Source organism: Zonotrichia albicollis, chromosome 11 (genome assembly GCF_047830755.1).
Source record: "Zonotrichia albicollis isolate bZonAlb1 chromosome 11, bZonAlb1.hap1, whole genome shotgun sequence".
Classification (NCBI taxonomy): Eukaryota; Metazoa; Chordata; class Aves; order Passeriformes; family Passerellidae; genus Zonotrichia; species Zonotrichia albicollis.
Window position 1 is genome coordinate 10,623,252 of NC_133829.1, and position 17,950 is coordinate 10,641,201.

The window sequence follows — 17,950 nt, forward strand, 5'->3', positions numbered from 1 at the left end:
GTGCACACTTGTGTATGAATTTCAAAAGGGCTTCTTTCTATGCCCTAAAGAGGACTGTTCTTTTTTTCAAATACCTCAGGCCAAGCAAAGTTTTGTTTAAAACTTCCCATTACCTAGGACTTTGTTAAAACCTGGACATTGCCCAGCATTGATGCTGCAGCCGGAAAACTGGATGAGCAGCTGCTTCCAGAACTGCCCTGCTGCTGTCCCCCTGCCAGCACTGAGAGCTGCCAGCTCCCTTCCTGCTGGATGCTTGTGGACTGTGATCTCAGTTCTGTCCAGCATCCTGGTTACCCAGCTTCAGGGAATAAAATGTGGTGCCACAGGGAGAGTTTGCTTTGTTTGTGTGTACCTCCGGAAGAATGAGGAAGGAAAGGGCTGTTGAAAATTGCCTCTCATTTTAGCACTACACAATATTGTCTTTGCAAGCTGATGAAAATCTCTTGACTTGAGTGATTCTTACTAGTAATAGAATATAAATTCATGAGGCAGTATTCCATTTTTTCAAAGAGGAATGAGGATAAGAGGACAGTACAGCCCTTCCACTTCTGCTGGGCCAAAGAGAAAAACCCTTGCTTTTCCATACTGAAGTAGGAAACTGTTCTATAGCTTTTCTTTACTGAGGTAGGGAGCTTCCCTCCTTATTCAAATCTTCCACAGTCAGAGACAATGATGGTCCCTATTAACAGAGCTAGATGGAAGTTGGGTGTTTTGGTGGTGTGTATCTTGTAATTTTGCAGTTAGCACCTTGAAGTGAAAATTGTGCCAAGGTTACTCTAACTGCTCATAACAAATTTTTTTCTCTGTGCAGATCTGAGAGTGAGCTACTGCTTTACCAAGTTTGAAGATGGGAAGTGTTCTGTGCCAAAGTCCCGAAACCACTCCAAACAAGAGTGTTGCTGTGCCCTGAAGGGGCAGGGATGGGGAGATCCCTGTGAGCTCTGCCCAGAGGAAGCAGATGGTGGGTTATTGACTAGGTGACCATACGGCCTCTCTGAGCAGAAAGGAGATTGGGATTCTTATTAGAAGGAATTTAGAAAAATAGTTTTCTGAAAGTGTTTAACCCTAGTAATTGTCATAGGTCACTGTAAAGTAGATGCCATTGCAGCCTTAAAAACCATGTCCCTTGGATAGTCAGATATCAAACATATTTCTTCTTTGCTTATAGTTTGTTACAGTGTTTAGGTGCTGGGTATTTTGCTATGGAGGTATCACATACAGGAAGTGGAAAGCAACAAGTAGGTCCTTGATAGGCTCTGAGTAGCAATTCCTGCAAGATGAAAATGGAATTCTTCTAATTGTAAATAGCTATAGGAAGAGGTGCCATTAACTTGAAATCTAGTTAAAATAAAGCCCCAAACAGGTAAACTGGATCTTTATCTGAAGTTTGTTATTAAGAAAATGTAAATTTGCAGTCTTATAAATGTGAATGACTTGCAAAAATAACAAAATACAGGCCTTGAGGAAGGAAAGCCTGCCTGGACCATTGCTAAAGAAACACTTTCCTTTGTTGGTATCCTTTTTAAGCCTGAGTAACTCAACATCAAGCAACTCAACAGGGCTCTGTAGCATGGTGGTGCAATTTGCTGAACAGACTGTAATTCGTGCTGACAAATGCGGTTAACAGCGTCACTGGTTTCAGCAATACATGATTGCAGCTCATTTCATTCATTAGTCATGTAGATTTTTTGCAGAAAATCCTCACAAAAGCTGAGGTTAGAAAAGAGAATTAGAAGTGCCAGTTGCAATATTCCTCCTAGGCCTATTGCCTGTGCATGTTTCACTCCATTGACACAGACCATGTGAACCAAAGGCAGTTGAAAAGCGCAGCTTGTGTTGCAGCATTTCCTTGAAGTGTCAGCATATGTGTTTTTCACAGTCCAAACTCTCCCAAAGGGTATCAAAGCCCCTTTTATCATCTTTTAAAATAGAAATAGCTTTAAGATAGCCAAGTCTGGATTAAATTATGACTTCTTCAGAAACTATAGCAAATTTTACTTTTACAACAGAAAAAATGCAGTCACTACTACTGATACTTCTAAAATAGAAATGCTGCATTAGTTTGTTTCTTAAGGAAGTTAAATACTGCTAATTATTAACAGGATTTTGTACTTATGCATAGAGGAGATGTATAGCAAACATACAGTTTTTGCATGAATATAAGATGATAAGTTTATATATTAACATACTTTTTTTCTGGACCTGAACATGAGGAGGATGAGCTGATAGCAGGGGTTCCAGGTAGTTTGTGCAGAATGCTGATTGCTAAGCTAGAATTTAACATATGGTTTGATTTTTATGGGGGTTTTTTTTCAGAGGCATTCAGACAGATTTGTCCATTTGGAATTGGCATCCTTGTTGGACCTGGTGATGCAAGGCTGGGTAAGTGCCTGAACTGCACAATGCCACTTCTACATCAGTGTGCCTTTTCCACCCATAAGCCATTCTCCATTCCAATTGAGAATAACACCTCTGCAACTATTTCCCAAAGCCATGAATTCTGGAAACTTCTATACCCTTTTATCTTCCCCAGTTTTACATACTGATTTCAAATGCCTGCTTGAATATTTCAAACATCAGAAATTAAACTTGTTTTAAAGCTAGGAAACTTGTGTAGGATCTAGAGAATAGATCTAATGTCATGTAGCATACTTGTCTTTTCTTATACAATATGTGTAGCCTGTTTACTGTAAATGGTTTTAATCCTCCAGAAGTGCAAACCACAGTTTCCCAGATCCCTTCAGTACATTCTGTTCTCTCCCAAGACAAACAGCACTTCAGCCTTATTGGCAAAAGTTTGCATTTAAGGAGCACTGGATGACTACTGCTTTTCATATCTGCTGCTTTCCCTGTAGCCCCAGTCAGAGAGGTTTATATCTGACATTTAGAATCAGTTTCTTTTCTGCATTCTAAAAGCTGGCCTGCAAAACAATTTCTGTGCCCTAATCCTAATATGTCAGAATTTAAATATTAGTATTTTTTGTGATCTCAGAAATATTTCTTGCCAGAACACTTGTTCTTTGAGAGAAGTCTGAAAGCACATGAAGCCAGTTGCACTTACTGTGTTGTTTGTATTTCTGGTTAAGATGTGGATGAGTGCCTTGATCCTGATAACTGTAAATTTGGGCAGTGTATCAACACAGATGGGTCTTTCCGCTGTGAATGTCCATATGGTTACATCCTACAAGGAGCAGAATGTGTGGGTAAGTACAGATCTTCCAGCTTCCATTTTAGAGATTCTCCTGCGTTGCTAAGTATGGCATTAAGAAGCAGTGGGGTAGTTTTATTCTAACATTTGGGGTCTTCATCCCTGCTAGTGCTTAAAGCCTGCCAGGGCAGGGCCAGAGCAATCTGCTCTAAGTTGGCCCTGCTCTGGCTGAGTGTTTAACCCAGATAGCCTCTAGCAATCCCACATTAATTTAGGAGTCTGTGGTTCTAATTCAGTATTTTCAGTTCTTGCATTTTCTGTTTTTCTGGTTGTACATCAACAACATGGATTTTTTTATCATTTTGGTTGTGTATAACCATGTATTCCTGCCTTGGTGTAACTCTTGCAGATACTGATGAATGTGCTGTTGGAAACCCATGTGGAAATGGAACTTGCAGGAATGTGATAGGAGGCTTTGAATGCACCTGTGTAGAAGGATTTGAGCCTGGGCCAATGATGACCTGTGAAGGTGAGACTCCTGTGTGCTAAGGACTGTTGTTGTAATTGTGTTCCCTCATTTTGAAGACAGCTGAGGGGAGTAAAGCAGCTTTAAAAATAAAATATGGACACTTGGAACAGTACCTCTTTATCTGAAATGGGAAAATGGGCTCCCCTTCCTGTATCCACCTTGAACTGTAGTATGTTTTTCTGACTGGGGCTGGGGTGGACAGACTTTCAGGCGGTAAATGTAACTGGACTGCCCAGAGAGGAGCATGTTGGGGTGCAGTCTCTTCAGAACAGTTCCCAGAAGTGCTGCTTACTGTGTGCATGGTTTTTGCCTACCTCCTTGAGTGAAGAGACTCACTGTGCATGATGAAAATAGGAAATGGGCTGCTTGAGTGAGTTAGGGAAGAAACAGGGAAGAAACAGGAAACTACTAATACATTACTCAACAATTACCATGGTACCCCTAGGTTGAATATTTTTCCTGCTTTGGTGTCTCATTTCAAAAATTAAAATTTGAAAATGCATGAAGAGAAGTAAGGAAGATCAGAGGTATAGAAGAAAAATAAATAAGAATTTTTCAGTGTGGAAAATGTGGTTGAAGAGATATATGATTTTATAAAGCCACAAGTGGTAAAGGTACCAAAAATAGAGGGACCACGTTAGAGAAACCAAAGCAAATATTTTTGTATGCATGGTACTTATTTAAGTTGTGGAACCCTTTGCTGCAGAATATTAGCAAGGCCACAAGTATAAATTGACCCAGAAAGAGATTTTACAAATTTGTGGGGGAATCCATCAGTGGCTGTGGAAGTCCTTAAACTGAGAGGCTGTGTCAGGGGAAAGATCTCTGCATACACGGGGTGAGGTTTTTAATATTCATCTCCTTCTGTTACAGCCAGGGAGAGGAGAATGTCCTAGGACGTTCTGACACTGTCTTCTGGCTTGACACAGCTGTTCCTAAATAATCTGCCACAATCTATTTCTTTGCAAGCCCATGCAAAAGAATGCCTCTATTTTTGCATCAGATTGCAAATGCAAACTGTGTTTTTGAGTACAGTTAGAGCTTCATTTGCTTCTCTGTGGAATTTGGGTAAAAGCTCGAATTGCAGAGGAGGAGCTAGCTGAGTGCATAAACGTCACTATATAGCAGTAATAGCTCAAGTAGTCCAGGCATTTTTGTGTAAATGTACTTCAGAGTAATGTTTCAAGTAAGGATATTGTTTTATGGAATTCAGTTTATGAAGAATCTGAATTAGTGCATGTAGAATTTAAATATCCAATTAAAAAAACTCGAAAAGATGCAGTTTTAACTGAGCAAGTATTTTGGCCCCATGGATCTGGAAATTATTTCCATTGGCTGCCTGCTGTTGAACTTATTGAAACTTCAGGTAGCTGTGCAAACATCCTGGTGTGTCTGTTGCCTGCTTCTCTGCAGAAATCCATGAAGAGTAGAACCAAGGGTCCCCAGCTATTGAAATCTAGTCCTCAGTAAACGGGGATCTGTGGTATTGCCTGTACCTAAAGCCTGTGCTCTCAAGTTGGCTGAGTTTTACACAAGTGTTTCCCTCCCCCCTTGGTCTTTGTCACCCCAAACCCAGATGTGAATGAGTGCATCCAGAACCCTCTGCTCTGCGCCTTCCGCTGTGTGAACACGTTTGGATCCTACGAGTGCAAGTGCCCCGGGGGGTACGTTTTGCGCGAGGACCGGAGAATGTGCAGAGGTAAAGCTCCTACCACACTCTCACAGTGCTGAGATAATGATTTCAGATCCTGCAGGGGCAGGGCTCTGACTCACTGCACTGTTGGGCCAGAGTTTTAATCCCGGGAAGTAACTAAGTCAGAAAGAATTTGGGATGAAATTCTATGGTTTGCATTATGCACTTGATTGTACTAGGCCTTTCCTGCCAGTAAATTTACACATCTTCCTAAAGTGAGATCATATCAGATGAAACAGTTTTGTCTTGCCCTAAAAAGGGGCATTTGGGAGAAATCAATTTGCTCAGGGCTAGTATATTTTATGGTTGGTTGAGAACAATAAATGTATGTGTAGGGTTTGATTATGATAGAGATTCCAAAGTCAGAATTTACTATTGTGAATTTCCAGGATCATGTCTCTACATAATAAAGTCTAAACCTTGTGTTTTAGATCAGAATGAGTGTGAAGAAGGAATTCATGACTGTGACTCAAAACAGATGGAATGCAAAAACCTAATTGGCACCTATATGTGTATCTGTGGGCCTGGTTATCAGCGCAGACCAGATGGGGAAGGCTGTATAGGTAAGTGACACTGAAGTGGTGAAGCTCTTGAAATACACAGTTCCTCAGCACATCTAAAAATTTTGGATTTAATGAAGTGTTTAGAAACTCAGGGGCAGAATTACACAACTACCTGTGTAATGGATCTATTGGTGCTGTACACACTTGGTTTTGCTGTTCAGGTGTACACATCTGTGGGTAGTAAGTCGAAAATCTGGGTCTGGGTGTCAGTTTGTACTGCTGCTGCTGACTGCTCTGAGGGAAGAAGGTGAGGATTTGGTTGGTTGCTGTAGGCTTGTTTATCTCTGGTAGCAGGAATGAGAGTAGATCTGAATTTTTTGTAAACCTTGGAAGACATTTAGAACAGCAGCTGTAACTATGAAAAGTGTTGAAAACCAGTGAGGAATGCAGATATATATATTATACTGCAGATATAATATATATAAAAATTGTGAGCTAGATCGCCATCTTTCTTCTGAAAATTGAATTTAAAAAACCCTTTAAAATATAAGAAAAAGAAAAAAAAATTGAAGTTTAACCAGGCATAATGCACAGCATGAAAGCTCCATACCAGTCTGTTATCTACATTAATCTAATAATGGCCTTTTGTCATAAATTTTCAAAAATGCAGATGAGAATGAATGTCAGACCAAGCCTGGGCTCTGTGAGAACGGCCGTTGTGTGAACACAGTGGGGAGTTACAGGTGTGAGTGCAACGAGGGGTTCACGGTCAGCGACAGCCAGGACGAGTGCCTCGGTAAGTCCCAACTTCCACCTGGATGAGCTGTCACTTGAATAGCTGCAATGAGGGCTGAAATTAAACTTAAAATGTATGGTGAGAAAACCCACTCTTGAATTTACATGCCTTTGGGAAGGGGCCCTCCTGCAAGTTCCTTCTTCCCATGCTCACCATGTCCCTGCCTCAATCAGTCCAGCTGGGGTGAAAGCTGAGTGTTCCATGGTTTCAGTCAGCCAGGAGTTGCTCTGACATTTCTTTGGTCCTGATTTACAGCCAGTCCTTTTTCTCTAGGTTCAAACAGAAACATACATTTTATTAAGTATATTGTAACTTCTTGCCTTCCACCTTTTGCTAAATTTCTTGTCTTTGTTTCCCTTAGATGTCATTCTCTCGTTCTTACTGCTGGTAGTCTTTCACTCTCAGTTCCGCAGTCTCAGGGTGAAGTATGCCCTTTCTCTTACGTTTCTGACTAAATTCCCAACATCTCTTGACCCTCTGGGATTCACCATTAGGATTCTCTGTGATGCACAATTTGTTTTCCAGACAACAGGGAGGGCTACTGCTTCACTGAAGTCTTACAAAGCATGTGCCAAATCGGATCAAGCAACAGGAACGCTGTCACCAAGTCGGAGTGCTGCTGTGACGGGGGCCGAGGCTGGGGGCAGAACTGTGAGGTCTGTCCCTTCCCTGGCACCGTGGCCTTCAAGAAGCTTTGCCCTCATGGCCGAGGATACACATCCAGTGGAGCAGGTACTTCTCATTAAATGATCTCTTAGACTAATTTATGCTAAATTAGGTGATAAATTATGAACTCTCTTTTTGCATATTCAAACACTGTAATGTCCTAAATGTTTTGAGTATCAGCTGAAATTTTCTGAGATTTTTCGTGTTGACTGAGTATAGTCCCTTGGGAGGATGGTGCACAGCCAAAGGTCCTGGATGATGAGGCATTCATCCCACCTTGGCAGATACTTTCTTTATGTCCTGGTTGACTCTGACATGCACTCAAATGGGAATTTGCATCTCACATTTGAGTGTGTTGCAGGCACATATTGAGAGCTGTTTGTGTACATGAAGGCAAAGGGATGTTTGATTTGTGAAGGCTGATTCATGATCAGCTTCAGTTGTTCCCTTCCAGTTACAGCTTACATTTTAACTAAGAAAGTTAAATTAATGCTCCATTCCGTATTTTTCCACTTGCTATTTCTCGTTAAATCTGTGCAATATTTCACTATTTTGTGTAGTTATTTTATGTATGGTGTGTGTTTCTCTGTGTCAGGTCACAAGAACCTATTGAAGCTGCACAAAATCAGTTTTGTTCCATTGAGAGCTAACCCTTGTTTAATTGCAGATATTGATGAGTGCAAGGTCATTCACGACGTCTGCCGCAATGGGGAGTGCATCAACGAGAGGGGCACTTACCATTGTCTGTGCAATCTGGGCTATACTACAGATGTCACTGGCACTCTTTGCATTGGTAGGTTTTACATTGTGGTGTTTGTATATATAAAGTTTATTACTAAGAGAGGATTTGAAGAAAGAAATAGAAAGCTTTTGAAAAATGAGAAAAAAAAAATGTCACTTGTTAGTGCTTTGGGGATTAGATTTTCCTTCTGATCTATCCTGAACATTTTGTAAAACATTATCACAAATCTTGATTACCAGCAATGAGGTATCTGGTTTTGTTTCTTGTAGATCTGAATGAATGCAATGAATCTCCAAAACCTTGCAATTTCATCTGCAAAAACACAGAAGGGAGCTACCAGTGTTCATGTCCAAAGGGATACATCCTGCAAGAAGATGGGAGAAGCTGCAAAGGTAAAAATCAAGAAAAGAATTTACTGCAGAAACTGTGTTTCTCAGGCAAAAATAATTGCAAGGACATTTAAATGATTCAAATCTGTCTCCTTGATTGATGTGAGTATTTCCACTAAAGACAGTGGAAGTGGCTTGCACAGGATGGAGCTGGTATTTCAGTTAACTCCTTTTTAATTTGGATGAACAACAGATGGATGGGAATTTTTGCAGGTTGATGGCAGCTGATCTTCAAAAGATTTTGTAATTAATAATATATAGGATTGTTCTCATTTTGGTAAGCTTGTTGGTTTAAGCCATATCATTCAATGATAAATGAATCTTATTGGATGCAAAGGTGGTTTGCAGTACGTTGCCCAGCATCAACAGAACTTTTACCATTGCTTTTGCAGCATGCTGGATAAGGCACAGCAGTGCAGGAGAGATTTTGGAGAATTCCATACATTTATGTGTCTTGGTAACTAAGATTTGATTAAAACCACACAAATTAGAGCAGCAATTCCAAATTTGGCATGCAGAATGACAGTGTACTTTGTTGTTAGCATTTCAGTATTTCTTTTGGAGTAATAGTGTGCTTCAGTGCAAGGCCATTTTCCAGTCTGCCAGATCTCATGAAGATGGTAACTTCCCATTTATTGGCTGAGCTGACATTTATTACATCACAGAAACTTTCAGACAAATGTGAGTGATGTCTGCAGTTCAGTGTTAGCATGGACACTGTGTAGCTCCCAAGTCTCATTCCTTGAATGTGGGGCTTTCACATAAGAGGAACTGGAAACCAGTGTGATTTATTTGTAATCACTTATTTCTGAGTCCAGGGAATATAATTGAAAGATGTTTTCTTGGGTTTTTTTTAGATCTTGATGAATGTGCAACAAAGCAGCACAACTGCCAGTTCCTTTGTGTCAACACTATTGGGGGATTCACTTGCAAATGTCCTCCTGGATTCACTCAGCACCATACAGCCTGCATTGGTAGGTGACATGGGAAGGTGAATAGATTTGGGATTTATTATTGACTCTTACTCCAGAAGCAACATAGCAAGGAGGTAAAATCATCTTCCTGAGGAATCAAATGGAAACATAAGCCAGATCACTTTCTGCTCTGCAAGCTGGGTCCTGTTTCTGTATCAGTTTGATGATCCCGTGGTATTGGTGTGAATTTGCAGGTGTTTGGAGACCAAACCATCAAACTTCATATTTTGGTGAAGAAAAGAAAGTTTCCCTTCCAATTACTTTTGTGTTTCCTAATTCAAAAGAAGGCAGTGTAAACTGTCCTGTAATGCAAAGTGAGAACCTGGGAGGGCAGTGGGACACCTGTTACTGATGTGCCTTTACCTCCTGCCACAACCCCTCCATCATCAGCATGGCCAAAACATCAGCTTTGAAATGACAGCTACAGACTAACACTGAGCTTTGCTTTCCCCCAGACAACAACGAGTGTGCTACTGAGATCAATCTCTGTGGGGCAAAGGGCATTTGCCAGAATACCCCAGGAAGTTTTGTTTGTGAGTGTCAGCGTGGCTTCTCACTTGATCAAACTGGGCAGAGCTGTGAAGGTGGGTACAGCACAGTGCATTTCACTTGGCCTTCTCGTGCTTCCTTAATCTTCTTTCAGCCATAATGTCACCCAAGGAGTAAGCACCAAAATCTGCAGAAGCAAGCATGTGTGGGTTGAAGCGAGAGGGGTGTACAGAAATTTAGCAACAAGGCAGTATTTCTCTTCATGGGCCAGAAAATATTGTGGATATATTGTGGGATTCTAAAGAGCTGGGCAGATATTTTCTGAGGAGATGTAGCCTGGAATTAGTTTAAGTGTCATAAGTTCAGTGAACTTCTTTTGAATCCTGCATGGGTTTCTGAGGGATTCAAGGACAGGAAGTCTTGCATCTCCAAGGTGACCCGCTAAAGAGAGAGTTCAAGGGCTGTAGACTTATTCCTCTGGGTCCTTGGAGCCTTCTCCTGGGACAGAGTTTGGGTTGAAACTCTGTTGTTTTGAAAAGAGGTATCCTGGGATTTTTGGGTTGGATGCCTGGGTAAAAGCAAGGGTCAGTCTGCTGTGGAGCTGGGACCCTTAAGCATTAGGGATCCCATATACAAATGGCTTTCTCCTGTCTGCTCCACAGCAGAATGCAAAAACTGAAAATTTTTGCTGAATGTGAGTGTTTTCCATGGTTTTCAGCCCTGTATTACTTGCTGTGGAGCCACAAATCCAAACCAGAAAGGCCCATAGTGGTCAAGTTTTTGGGAGATCATGAAATATATTATATATATTTATGATAAATGAATATATATGATTATTTGTAACATATTTTCCAAATACAGCATAATTTGAGCTTCTCTCCCAAAACTCAGAGTGTGTTTCACCCTTTTAGATGTTGATGAATGTGATGGTAACCACCGGTGTCAGCATGGCTGCCAAAATATAATTGGAGGATACAGGTGCAGCTGCCCACAAGGATATCTCCAGCATTACCAGTGGAACCAATGTGTTGGCAAGTCACTTTTGTTAATTCATACATTAAAATGCATGTTACTTTAGTTAGCAGCAAGAAGTGAAGGGCAGTGGTGCAGTTGGCCATACTTTCTGTGGTGATTATAATTTGCTAAGTTCAGCAGAGTTTCATTACATGTGTGGTCTCGTGTGAAGGCAGAGTGGATATGAAGCACACAGTAACTCATGGCCTGGTTCAAGAAGTGTTTAGGCACAAAGCTCTCCCTGAGGGTGCTAGAGGCTGTATTGGCATTGAGGAAACTCATGTTGCTCATTTATTTTGTGATCCGAACAAAGGAAGTCTTCCTCAGCTCTGCAAGTTTCTGCTTGGACAAAGGTCCTGTCTAAGAGTGGATGGTTGATTGAGCCTGGAACTCTCAGAAATACAAATTTGGATTGTTAAATCATAAAATTCAGCTTCTGGCTCCAAGAATCTCAAATTCCATTAAAATCCTACTTGATCTGTGCTTTTGTCATTCTTCATGCAAGTTAGTCTTCTGTGGATACCCAGAGTTGTGTTCTCTTGAGAACAAAGAGCTTTATAACTTTTTGTTTGGCTTTCTTTGCTCTCAGAAAGATAGAAATGCCTTACCTTGTTATCACTGTGGTGCTCCAGGGAGGTCTCTGTTTTTAATTGTGCTTACCAAACCTCCTGACATTATATGTAGGCCTTGCTGTGGCATTTGCTTTGCTCTAGCACTCTATACCTGTAACATACAAGAAACACAAACGTGGGGGTTTTGAATGTTAATTCAATTAGCAGAGTTTAGAATTTAAAAATTAGAATTTAATCTGCAGGAGGATAAAAATCCCCCAAGAAACCAGCACTGTCATGTCTGGCTGCTGGAGGACACTGCAAAATCTGAAGAAGTGCAGTGCTGAATTTTGTGGAACATCTTGGCTGTTTCCAGGTGTTCCTGGGTGAAAACATTTAACTAAGTGTATTTCCAAACCAGGTGTACACTGCTATTCCAGCTTTGGAGGCCATTGACTACTGTTTAGATTTATACAGGGAATACCAGTTTCAAAATGCACAAGCACTGAGTATTTGCCCCACTGAAAGAAAGGTGCCAGCCTTGGCACCAAAACTACTGGTCCACCAGAAAATTCACCAGGGAAGATTCTTGAGGGCCACACCTGGGGCAAGCCTCAGCCAGTACTTCCACCTTGGTGGACATGGGGCAGTCCAGGCAGAAATCCAAGGCTGCAGGAAAGGAGGCATGGGTCCCTGTGTCCTCGTGGCATTTCTCCTACCTGCTGAAACTGAGCATGACAGAGCTGTGTGTTGCAGAGCACAGGAGAGCAAGGCTGGTGCCTGACAGCACAGCTTGTGCAGTCTGAGGGTCCCAAGACTTTTTCTTCCTATTTTTTTTCTTCTGACACTCACCCAAATATGGGAATTAATCTCACTAGCGTCCCCTTTCTTGCCACTGTGGAGCATGGTGAAATGAGCGTATCTGCTCTTGGTGCAGTAACTTCCTGTGGCCCAAACAAGCATCTATGATGTTGGTATAGTTGCTCTGAGGTGTGAGAAACACTGAAGCATCTCTCTGAGCTAATGGCAAACCCTTACAGGCTTTGGGAACACAGGATTCAGCCCCAGGTTTTAATACCTTGTGGTCTCCACATTGTACTGTCTGTAACTGTATATTCTTAAGATACTTATCTGGATCTGCTGGGTGTACCACAGGGGAAGAATCCATGTGCTAGGATTTTCCGTGACAATTCCTTCATATTCCTTGGCAATCCCAACTCTGCAAACAGTTTGTGTCTTTTTTAGCCTATTTAATGAATCGTTCAGGGATTTTTTATGTTGCTGCAACACATTTAGATAATCACTGAAGAATGCTTTGGTTCCTCCCATGTCTTGTGCTGTCTGTGACTGCATCCCCTGCCCAGGCCCTTCCACAGCACACCACATTGTGAATCAGGCTGCAAGAAGCAAAGACATTGCTTTTAAACAAAGAACAAAGAGCCACATTGTTTGGAAAAAGACAATAATGCTCTGACTTATTATTCTCCTGTAACCTGGATGTTGAGGTCAGAGATGCTGCTCTGTACTTCCCAGATGGAGTTTTTATGTGTGCACACCCACAATGAACATATACATTTATCACAGAAAATGGAGAACAATAATATTCAGAACTTTTTGAAGCAATTTGCCACATCAGACATCAAAAATCAGACCAGCTTCATTTCAAAAAGTAGCCATTTTCAGTAAATAAGCCTGAAGCGACCTGAAACTCCTACAGTGCCACCCTTAGGAAGTTTGGAAAAGGACTGGTTCAGAGTATAGTGGTCTTTTGTATCTATAGCTGCTTTTATTTTTACTTTACTACTTCCCCTATCTTACCTATGTCTAATGTTTAAATGTAAGTGTGTAGAGAGGTATTTTCAATCCCTGGAAAAAGTATCAGAGCTTGATTCCTTACTCTTCCTTTAATGTTGAATAACACTATGAACAAGGGATTACTTGACCAGATTTTTGGCTGTACAAAGTTTTATCCTTCTCAGTTATTTCTGTAAAAAAAAAGCTATCTTTGTTTCACTGCTCTCCAGAGCATGACCTGACATGGCCTGAAATATCTTCTGTAGAGCAGTCCCAGTGTTGCTGTTGTGTGCTTGTAGTCATCTCCCAGGGAGCAGTGCCCCAGCCAAGAGGAAGGACAAGCCCAGTTTGTGTGTCCCTCTGAGGTGGCAGCACATTCAGCCAAGCAGGACCTGTACAAGGGGTAGGCTGGACTGTACCTGGGTAAAAGTTAACATGGTATATTCTGCTTCTTTTCCAGATGAAAACGAATGTCTCAGTGCACACATTTGTGGAGGAGCATCCTGCCACAATACTTTGGGAAGCTATAAATGTATGTGCCCTACTGGATTTCAGTATGAGCAGTTTAGTGGAGGTTGCCAAGATATCAATGAATGCGGTTCTGCACAAGCCCCGTGCAGTTATGGCTGTTCAAACACTGAAGGTGGCTACGTCTGTGGGTGTCCACCTGGTTACTTCAGAATAGGACAAGGGTAAGGGATTCTCATTTTAAACTAACAGATACCAAGGGGATGTGGCCCACTCCTTTCCTAGCAGTGTGGAGCAGCAGAACCAGGGGGATTGCCAGCCATTAACAAGGATAGGTGCTCAAGAGTTGGATGCACCTACTGATTTTGGAGACTGGGGAGGGGAGGGTGGGGAAAGGTAACCATGGAAAGGGAGGGGTTTAATGCTTGAAGTTTGGTCAGGGCTACCAGGTTTAATCCTCTGTTTTAAACTACTGCTTTCACCTCTCCTGCACACCCCAGCAGGCTGCCAAGTCCTCTGAGCTTGGCACTTGGGAGCTCATACTCCTTGTTGTGATTCACTTGTCTACTTAAAGAAGAACAAAACAAACATTAATAATAACACCCCCTACCAGCTGCAAAAAGAAATTACATTATACAAGAGGTTTCACCTGCTGGTTGGAATAACAGCTCTGCATGCTCTTAGGTTCTTGTATGTTCCATATTCTTCTGTGTTTCAAATTAATATTTTTTAAATAAATGCTTTATCAATAAAACAAATTTTCCCTTGCCCCAGTGGGTGTGTTGGGGCTGCACATCATATAGGACCAAGCAACCCAAATGGAAAGCAGAAAGATTGTGGTTTAAAGTTTGTGACTAAAAGCTTTGGGATGCATTATGAAAGACCTCGCTCTCCAGACTTTTCAGCAGTTGTTGAAAATTGGTCTCTTTAAATGTGTTCCAGGCTGGATAACTGAAATTGCTAACAACAACTCAGAGCTTATGCCTGTGTTTTTAAGACTGTTAAATATTGGCAGGTCTCTCTTGGGCAAAAACACATGAAGGCAGATTCTTGAAATAAAGAGTGGCCTCATTGTGATTCAGTGAGAATTTTGTCTGTTGACTTTAGCAGAAGTTTTTCCTATGAAATGAATGCAACATGATTGCTTAATTATTTGTGCTTACAGTCCCCCAAATGTAGCTTTTGATACATAGATCTCTATGTCTCACTGGAGTTAATTTTGAATTTCTTCCTTCCTCAGACACTGTGTTTCTGGAGTGGGGCTAGGCAGAGGTCAAGGACAAGAGCTTTCACTCAGTGGAGAAGTAGACGACAACTCCCTCTCTCCAGAAGCTTGTTATGAATGTAAAATCAATGGCTATCCCAAGAGAGGAAGGAAGCGCAGGAGCACTAATGAAACTGCAAGTGAAGCAGAGGTAATTGACCCTTTCTGGGGGGAAAGGGTTTGTGGCTGTCTTGTGAGAGCTGGGCTCAGAAGGGTGTGTGCCAAGAGACAATCCCTCAGGGAAAATCTACACCCTAAAGTAGATCAAAGCTGGTTTTGGATGTCAGGTAGTGTTTTTGTATCAGAAGTGATACAGAGCTTCCCTTGCTTTCCAAATGAAAATGATACAGTTTGTGCTGCTGTCTCAAATGTTACCACCCAGCCAGAGGTGAAGGGTGAGGCTGCTTTTCCAGCACGCTGCTGCACTTGCAGGCTGCCCTGGCTCCACACTTAACCCAAATGATTGTTGCAAAGCAGAAAATCCCCATTGAAATGCTGTGGCTCCCTCACAGACCCTGCTCTCCCTCACAGCTGTTCTCTTAGCCTGTGGCTTCCCTAGCAGAGAGGAGGAGAGTGCCTTGTTTGCTCTCTTTGCAGGAGGCTGGTCACAGGCTCCCAGCATGCAGGGACTTCACCTGTCAGGCAGCAAGGCACGTGCACAGAAACTTCCAGTGTGTGTCTCAGGCTCCTCCTTGTCACACAGCAGAGGTGACAAGCTCTGTACTTCACCCTGAGGAGTCCTAGGCCCATAAGAGTGGATTTGACAGAGGATGTTACAGAACCTCCTTTTAAAAATTGTTCAGTTAGTAATTATTGATCTGGGCAAGAAACACACACAGGCACGTGTGAAATGCTCTCTGACAAAGCCAACTGACATCCTTTGTCCTTGTGCAGGATCAGCAAGAGCTGGAGCCACCGATCAGTCTCGCCAGCTGGGACATTGAGAAAGCAGCGATCTTCTCCATCAACATCTCGGATCTGAGTAACAAAGATCGCATCCTGGAGCTGCTCCCTGCCCTCACCACACTGACAAACCACAACCGATACTTAATTGACTCCGGAAATGAAGATGGTTTCTTTAGAATCAATAAGAAGGACGGGATAAGTTACCTTCATTTCACAAAGAAGAAGCCAGTGCCTGGAAATTATTCATTACAAATCAGTAGTATTCCACTCTATAAAAAGAAGGAACTTAACCAGCTTGAAGCGAAACATGACAAAGACTACCTCAGTGGTGAGCTGGGAGATAACCTGAAAATGAAAATTCAGATATTGCTTCATTAATTCATCAACCAAAGACCAAATAATTAAACCAAAGATAGATAGGTAGGACTGAATATTCCTCCCAATCAGATTCTCCATATCATAGGTACAATCTTACATGAGTACATTTGTATGAACAAGCACTATTGTATTATTACATAAACAAGGTACAGGATGAATACGTGAGCTCAAAACTACCACTTCCTCAGGCTTTTACGTGTAGCTGAGCTACCTTGATATGTTGAATCTTGAAAACTGGGACTTTTATCATTGGAAGTTGGCCACTGATGCTGAGACACGTCATCATTTCAGCAGAGGTACAAGAATGTGCTTTCAACTGATGGACAGCTCTATTTTTGTAATTCTTAAACTTCGCTTCTCCAACTACAACTTACTAGGTCAGCCATTTATGATATCCATTTGGTGCTAGTAAATTTTCAACCTAGATTTATAAATGCACTGTAATATTTACACAACTTAGAAGCCAAAATTGCCATTATTCAGTCTAAATACTTCAATCAACCAAAGTTAGCTCAGTAGTTTATCTCAGTTATGCCTATAATACATTACATGTAAATTAAGTGTGTGTATACTGTAATCATGCTATTTTTATCAATGAAGCATTTGTAAACTAGATTAATAATACCCTTAATGTGAGGGTTTGTAATGGTGCTTATAAGACCAACTACTTGTTAACTGTATACACAAACCTGATGATAAAGTTTCTGTGACTTGCCAAAATGCACTGAGGTCAGTAGGGACCATTAAACATTCTCAAAAGTCAGATGACAATCAGTGCCATCCTACACCATGACATATTGTAACATGTCAAGAGTACCCATAGCCATTCATATCAACAAGGGTTCAATGTCATAAATGTCACAATAAAACAGTTTTTTTTTTTAATTTATTCTGTGGCCTTGTGTTTTTGCTAAAAGTGTGATAAACTGCATACTTCAGGCGTTGTCAGTAGGGTTGTCTTTGTATGTGTCTGTGTGTCCAGGTGATTCCTTCTTGAGGGAGCTGCTACTGTTCATTCTGCATGCAGAGAAAGAACAGAAGAAGTACAGAAACCTTCACAAATCTAAACAGCAGTGGACCTCTCTCAAGTTACTGTATGGTTGCAGAAAGGAAGCGAGAACATTTCCAATGACTTGACCTGAGTAGTCTGGTCAAAAAGTAATCTGATAGCCAAAACAAGCAGAAGTGGATGTTCAATCATTATACAGAAAACACAGTTAAGGTTGAAAAAACCCACTATTGTTTGCTAAAACTGCCTTAAGATGTTCCTTCTTTTACCCCCAATTCAACAGTTACTGTTGTATAACCCAAGACTGATAACAGAAGAATAATCCAATACCAGAAACCATCACAAGCTTTAGATGGGTTATAATATCAAGTGAATTATTCAGTATGTGGGTGTACTTGTATATGCAAATGCCATGGTGTATCTTTCAGCAGCAATGGCAGACCATTGTACTGAGGTGTGATGCTATAAAATCTGGAAGAAAGAAGCACTGAAACTGCTGCTGGGACAGCACTGTAGGTGATAGAGGGAACATATATTGAGCTTTGGAAGGGAAATGTACTCCTATAATTCACCCCAAATTGTATTATTGCTCTCTGTGATTTCGTCTGCATAACAAATACAACTATATAAAAAGTAA

The 17,950-nt window shown here is 41.3% G+C and overlaps 1 protein-coding gene across 5 annotated transcripts in view; it reads left to right on the forward strand.

Annotated features, from left to right (window-relative positions):
• FBN1 (fibrillin 1) overlaps window positions 1–17,193 on the forward strand; it is a 140,823-nt gene extending 123,630 nt beyond the window's left edge. For 2 of the 5 annotated variants that reach the window (XM_074549314.1, XM_074549315.1), the window contains 16 exons: window positions 812–961; window positions 2,317–2,382; window positions 3,087–3,203; window positions 3,558–3,677; window positions 5,254–5,376; window positions 5,802–5,933; window positions 6,544–6,669; window positions 7,195–7,401; window positions 8,003–8,128; window positions 8,347–8,469; window positions 9,324–9,440; window positions 9,896–10,024; window positions 10,841–10,960; window positions 13,749–13,980; window positions 14,997–15,171; window positions 15,915–17,193. In XM_074549314.1, the coding sequence (XP_074405415.1) occupies window positions 812–961; window positions 2,317–2,382; window positions 3,087–3,203; window positions 3,558–3,677; window positions 5,254–5,376; window positions 5,802–5,933; window positions 6,544–6,669; window positions 7,195–7,401; window positions 8,003–8,128; window positions 8,347–8,469; window positions 9,324–9,440; window positions 9,896–10,024; window positions 10,841–10,960; window positions 13,749–13,980; window positions 14,997–15,171; window positions 15,915–16,304 (2,453 nt within the window). In that variant the 3' untranslated portion in view covers window positions 16,305–17,193. Of the gene's footprint in view, window positions 1–811; window positions 962–2,316; window positions 2,383–3,086; window positions 3,204–3,557; window positions 3,678–5,253; window positions 5,377–5,801; window positions 5,934–6,543; window positions 6,670–7,030; window positions 7,402–8,002; window positions 8,129–8,346; window positions 8,470–9,323; window positions 9,441–9,895; window positions 10,025–10,840; window positions 10,961–13,748; window positions 13,981–14,996; window positions 15,172–15,914 lie in introns of those variants that run through there. The other 3 variants (XR_012582152.1, XR_012582151.1, XM_074549316.1) reach the window with 3 other exon arrangements.
• Window positions 17,194–17,950: the final 757 nt, after the last annotated feature.